The sequence below is a fragment of the Lepidochelys olivacea genome (genome assembly GCF_965140295.1).
Source record: "Lepidochelys olivacea isolate rLepOli2 genome assembly, chromosome: 1".
Lineage (NCBI taxonomy): Eukaryota > Metazoa > Chordata > Testudines > Cheloniidae > Lepidochelys > Lepidochelys olivacea.
Window position 1 is genome coordinate 241,993,449 of NC_140411.1, and position 6,578 is coordinate 242,000,026.

Here is a 6,578-nt window from a genome sequence, read left to right on the forward strand (position 1 = left end):
GTCCTAGCAAGCCCGGTGGGGGGGTTCCTCTCCCCGGGGGCTCAGGCACTGACCCTGGGCTCAGCACACACTTCTGCTCCGGGGGGCCCGGGCCCAGCCTCCCGGCTGCACAGCCTCTCTCCGCGCCAGCCCACCCCCCCGAGCTGCCGGAGACGGCTCAGTCTTGCTTCAGCTTCCCCGCCACTCACTCGGGGAGTCTCCTCGTTCCACCTCTCCCCGCCCCCCGCGTGCCCCCTGGCAGCTCCCCGCCTCTCTCGCGCGTGGAGCCGCCGCCGCCGCCGCCGCGTTCTCCGGAGTCCGCTTCTCGCCCGTGGAGCCGCTCCGGGACTGCGGCGGATCCAGGCCGGGTCTCCGCTCTCGCTGGCCCCCGCCAGCCGCTGTCCCCAACCCTCGGTGCCGCCGGCCGGGGCTGGGCGCGGCCGGGGCCCGGGCCCCTCGCTCTGGGGCCGGGGAGGACAATGCACCGAGCTGTCTCCAACCAGCGCTCGGGTTCCTCCTCCTCCTCCTCCTCCTCCGGCTCCTTCCAGCCGCCGCCGCCCCCTGCTCACCCCGCCGCCGACCTGCAGCCCCTCTTCCTGGGCGGCCGCAGCCGGCGCGTGTCGGGCTCCAGCTCGGGCTCGGCCCGGGCCCGCAGCAGCAGCAGCAGCGGGGGCGAGGAGGAGGAGGAGAGCATCAGCAAACCCCTGGTGCCGGCCCCGGCCGCGCCGGCCCCCGCCGCCTCCTCCCCGGCCTCCAGCAGCAGCAGCTCGGGCTGCAGCATGACGGCGGGGGAGCTGTACGGGGGCGCGGGCCCGGCCGGGGGGGCGGCGGCGGCCACCGCCGGAGGGCTGCTGTGGCCGGGCGGGGGCTCCGGCGGGTCGCGCTGGGGCTACAAGGCGCTGTCCCTGGTGCTGCTGCTGGGGCAGGGCGCGCTGCTGGACCTTTACCTGATCGCCGTCACCGACCTCTACTGGTGCAGCTGGATCGCCACCGACCTGGTGCTGGCGGCCGGCTGGGGCATCTTCTTCTGCCGCAACAGCCGGGCCCGGCGCCGGGAGCGCCCCCCGCCGGGTCACCCTCCGCCCCCGCCGCTGCACCCGCTGCTGCTGCACCCCCCGCACGGCGGCCGGGGCGCGGGCCGGGCTGGGGGCCCCCTGCGGGGCGGGGACTTCGCCTACGCGCACCTGGCCTGGCTGATCTACTCCATCGCCTTCACCCCCAAGGCGGCGCTGATCCTGGGCACCTCCATCCTGGAGCTGATCGAGCTGCGCCTGCCGCTGGGCATCACCGGCTTCCGCGTCACCCTGGCGCTCTCCGCCCCGCTGCTCTACTGCCTGCTGCGGGCCATCGGCCCCGACGGCGCCGGCCAGCTGCTGCTGCCGGCCCAGCCCCCACCCCAGCACCGCGCCGCCGCCGCCTTCCTGGCCACCTGCCTCGACCTGCTGGACAGCTTCACCCTGCTGGAGCTGGTGCTGCAGCCCGGCCGCCCGGCCCCGCTGCCCGGCCCGCTGCGCTACCTGCTCATCGCCGTCTACTTCCTCTGCCTGGCCTCGCCCGTGCTCTGGCTCTACGAGCTCAGCGCCGCCCGGCCGCCCGGCGCCGCCCGCCTGGCCCTGCACCTGCTGCTGCCCGCCGGGCTGCTGGACGCGCCGCTGCTCGCCCTGCGCTGCCTCCTGCTGCTGCGCTACCAGCAGCCGCTCTCCGTCTTCATGCTCAAGAACCTCTTCTTCCTGGCCTGCCGCGGCCTGGAGGCCATGGAGACCTGCTGCCTGCTCCGCCCCGCCGCCGGGGGCGCCAAGTACAGCGCGGCCCCTGGCCCGGGGCCCGGCGTCGCCCAGCTCAGCCACTGCATCTCCGAGAACGACGTGGGGCCCCACGGCTACGTCAACACCCTGGCGGTCGGCGCCCAGAACTGAACCGGGGCGCGGGGCGGGGAGGCGGTATGGCCCTCCGACTCCTGCGGCGCCCCCGGCCAGGAACCCGGCCCCCTCTGCCCTCCCCGGCCAGGAACCCTGCCCCCAGTAGCCCTGCCCCTCCACTAGCCCCCCACCCAGGAACCCTGCCCCCTCATCCCACCCCTCTATTCACCTGCCCCCTCCGACCCCACTTTGCCATCTACTCACACCTGACCCTAAGCAATAGGGATGGATAGAGGGCTTAATCTTACCAGACCCTAACTCCATCCCTTGCCCTGCATACCCGTACCCCGAGCCCTCTCTTCTACATAACCAGCACTGACCTCTGCACTTACTACCAACCTCCTTGTTTCTGTACCAGTATTATGGGCTGGCCACATCCTGTTGCGGGGAAAGGTTTCCCCCCAGACCTATCCTTGCCCCCTAAACTCTACCCCTTTCCTAATCTTGGGAGCTCTTTGAGCACTGGCCTGCTAAACCCAGGGTTGTGAGGTCAATCCTTGAGGGGGCCATTTAGGGATCTGGAGCAAAAATTGGGGATTGGTCCTGCTTTGAGCAGGGGGTTGGACTAGATGACCTCCTGAGGTCCCTTCCAACCCTGATATTCTACGAAAGCTCGACTTTCCAGAATGGAGGAGAGAGGGAAATTACGCAGCTAAACCTGTCCCCCGGCTGCCCTCATGAACTCAACCTCCTTGCACAGACAAGGGAGATCCACACGCCTCTGCCTCCTCCCCAGCCTTGGGAGCTGATCTCTTTACTGTTCCCCTGTCTCTGAGAGGCCTCCTAACACTACTGCCTATGGGGACTGGGGAATAAAGAGGGGGATACCCACCTCCCAGAGATCACAGGGTAGAGGGAGGTTCCCCAACCATCCCCTGCCTTATCTACCTACTACTAAACTGGTCAGCTTTTCCGTACCAGTCCTTTGCTCCTGGCCGACAAAGCTGCTCCCCATGCAGCTGAAAGTCACCGAGCAATACTGCCATTACACTAGGGGAAGTGATTCATCTCCCTGGCAGAACTGCTCTGCCTGCTGCTCAGGGTCCCATATCACTGACATTGCAATTAAGAGCAGGGGAGGGACACTGGTTTTTTTAGTTTAACACTCATTTCTCTTTCCCTTTTCCCTGAACAAATCCATCAGTGGAGTCTACCCAGAGATCATACTTCCTATCTCTGGGGAATAATGCAGAAGCTTTTCCCAGGAAAGTACGCTTGTCCTTGCAAGCCTCTACACCTTTTGTGGTGTCTATTTCCTCCTTTGTGTGCTATATCATGTTTGCATCATGTCCTTCAGTGGCAACGTGGGTTTCATTGTTTCTTCATTATTCCTCAGCACCTAAGCAATGGAGACCAGTGGATTGTTTTGACAGCTCCTGATGATCATGATGGGAGACTTTAGCAGAGACTAAGTGGTGATGAGACCTCCTTGCATGCACGTGACCACAAAGAGGAGGTTTGCTTTTAAGGTTGTATCCTGCAAAGGTACCACCTCTGTTTTCCACCCACTGAGGTGAAATGAGGAAGAGACTTGGAACCCCCAATTGGGGGAGTTTCTCTGACTAGGGTGGTGACCAGCAAATTTCAAGGGGAGCCATCCTGGGAACCACCCTTCCCCTTGTTGAAAATGTCTACCTCTGTGCTTGAATCTTGTTGCATCTTGTGCTGACTTTATGTGCTAAAGAGACAAGTGAGTCTGAAACGGACATGACTCAGGTCCTAAAGCCCCTCCAGATTGAGATGTTTATTTCCGGTGAGAACAGGGTCGCCTGCTTGTTCAAGCAGCATTTGTGTGTTGGGGGGTCTTGTTTTTCTGTGGATATGCATGTTTTAAGGATCAGTGTTTATTTCTTATGTGGACAGTAAGGGCTCCCTCCATTGAGATTAGACAGGCTGGGAAGACTAGCTGTAGGTACATGGACACTCTACCCCTAGAGCTGAGGATGAAGCCTGTGAACTGTTTCCCTCTACCCCAGCAGGGGAACCTTGGTGCTCCTTGGATTGGGCTAGGTGCTGCACTTCACTTTCCATGTCTGGACATTAAATGAAGTGCTACAATGAGCCCCCTGTGAAAGGGTCCTAGGGTGTATCTCACACACTTTGGTGCAACCTACCATATCACAACACTGTTCTCCATGTGTGCGAGGGTAGAGGGGTCAATTGTAAAGCACTTGGTCTTGTTGAAATGCAGCTGTCCTTAATTTTTAAAGTCCCATGAACCAGTTTGGCCCAGTTTAGGGCAAGACCTGTTACCTATCTGTAGCTGCCTCTGGAACCAGGGGAACTGAAGTAAGACCAGCCAGGATTTGAAGGGTAACTTTTCCTCCTCAGAGCTGCTCTTTGATAGGACTGCACTCATGGAAGAAGGGTTAGAATTCCCTGTCCTGCCCAGTTAGAAGAGGGAACAACCACTATCCAAAGCCTGTGCCAGACCTATACACCGCCCTTGGGACTTTCCCCATACGTGTACATACATTCCTCCCTTCGACCCTTGGGCTTCAGTGGAAGTCATGGCCCTAGCACCAGAACTTCTGCCACTACCTCCCTGCTCTCAGAGCAGGGTGGATGTCCTGCTCGCTGAGGCACTGCTATTACACAATGTTTACAGGCTGAGGACTTTTCCCTTTGCTTCCCATGGGTGGAACTGTGTAGTTGCCATTAGGCTCTTCTGTCCCTAGCACCATGGCAGTCCCCAGCTCTGGCTCAGGAAGGGCAGGTCTAAAGTGCTCATCTGTTAGAGCTGCAGCTGCTAGGGGTAATTGGCTTGGGAAGAACAGATAATGGGAGATGTAGCTGCAAAGAACTAGGCTTAATTTTCCCACCAGTGCTTTATTTTTATCTGAGCCCTGAACAGAATGCTTGTTAAGGGCAATGGTGTTAATTCTGGCCCATAGCCTTCTCTTCAGTAACTTTTTATTTGTCTGGACAATCTTGGTGCTGTGAGTGACTGTGATTGTAAAACTAAGTACTGTGGACTTTTCCTCCGTGACCTGAGATATGTCAAGGGGATGCTAGCTTCCTGGCCAAAAGGAAGAATTGGCAGGTGTGCCTGCATGCATGTCGGGACTCCCCCAACAAAATAGGCAATATTAAACAGAAAACTAATATACGCAAAGAACAAACCAACATACCATTCAAACAATAATGAATCAGTACCCTAAACTAAGAGTACTCCACTCCCTGTTGTCAAACAGCCACGTTGTAGAGTAGGCCAACTTACCAAAAAGAGGTGGAAGAAAAGCTGCCTTACCCAGAACTAAACTTTGCTGTTCTTAAACTTGCATACAAAACCCAAAGAATTTGGCCCCTCTGAGTCACTGGCACATATTCATTCAGCTCAGACAGTAGAAGTCACAGCAGAATTGTTAATATAACCCTGACTTTGATACTACTTCACCTTAGATATCAATTGCAATGGAACTGCTGTTTCAATAGCAAGTGCCTTCCCTCATCTAACAGACACTGGTGTGAAAATGGCATATTGGACATTTAACTAGTCAGTTGACAGGTTTTTTTAAATCTAGTATCAACATGACAAGATTTCATAAGCAGTGCATAACTCTTAAGGTTACATTTGTTCTCTGCTTCACAGTAGAGTTGAGCATACTGAAGAGGTCCAGAATATATATATATATTGCTATAGATGGCTCTGTAGAAGTTTTATTCTCTTTAGTATATGGAGTTGTTCATAGTACCTGCCATTGTGTCCTGATCTCCTCCCACCGCCAACCTAATTAGCAGCAGTTTGGCTAACATGCAGGTTTGGTAGTATATCTGACTTGACGGAAGCACCTTGAAGTCAAAATTGGCAGCTGTATTACCACTTATGAAACAAGACCTAAATATTAAAGCTCTTAAATTTCTTTTCTGTTTACAAGCCTGCCATAGCTTTCTGCAACTCCCCTCTTTTTAAATCCCCCCCACCTTGGTCTGCTGAATGGGTATATTCACAATTTGAAAATTATGCTCCCACCCCACCTTATATGCAGACCCCCTTCTTTGCCCACATCTAGCCACCCTACTCTAAGTATTGGCTTAAGTGAATAATTTTGCTAAACCACAATCTGCCGTATGAAGATAAAGGCCTCTAAGCATCCACTCTGTCATACACTAGTGTGCAAATTACCCCTGCACCAGAATTCAGCTGGTTAGGAGAGGAGTTGTTCTGTCCAGGCCACTCATTTAAGAGGCTAGCAAACAGTAAGAGGTGACCTAAGAGGGAAAAATGAAAGTAGAGAAAACATATAGCCTGGGGCACTAGGAGGCTTGGCATCCCCACTAACATCAATCTGAGTTTGTATTTTTTAATAAATGAGATTGTTCTTAAAATAAAATTAGACATTTGTGACCAAGTGTGTGTGTTTCCCTTTGAGTTTCTTATCAGTGTAGTGATTTGGGTATTGCAGGGCATGTTCACAAACTAAATGCCAACAGTTTACATTAAAATGTTCAAACTATTTGCCCTCCCTGATTACTTAAAAGCAACAATGGATTTTCTTCAACCTTCACTTCCTCACTCAGAAACAAATAAGAAATTTCAAGCCAAAAGGACAACTACTTGAGAAGGGTATAAGCAAGTCAAGAACCCAGTTCAGGCAACACTTCTATTCTGAGCTCAGCACATTAAGATATTACTTGAAAAGGACTTACCAAAACAAACAAAAACTAGACAGGTAATTG

General features: G+C 55.3%; 1 protein-coding gene across 1 annotated transcript; it reads left to right on the top strand.

The window, feature by feature from the left end:
* The first annotated feature begins 329 nt into the window (after positions 1-329).
* Positions 330-6,251, top strand: TMEM121B (transmembrane protein 121B). Its single transcript, XM_084640475.1, has 2 exons — positions 330-1,919; positions 3,235-6,251. The coding sequence occupies exon 1, from the start codon at positions 459-461 to the stop codon at positions 1,893-1,895; it is 1,437 nt and encodes a 478-aa protein (XP_084496601.1). The 5' UTR covers positions 330-458; the 3' UTR covers positions 1,896-1,919; positions 3,235-6,251.
* The last annotated feature ends 327 nt before the right edge of the window (positions 6,252-6,578 follow it).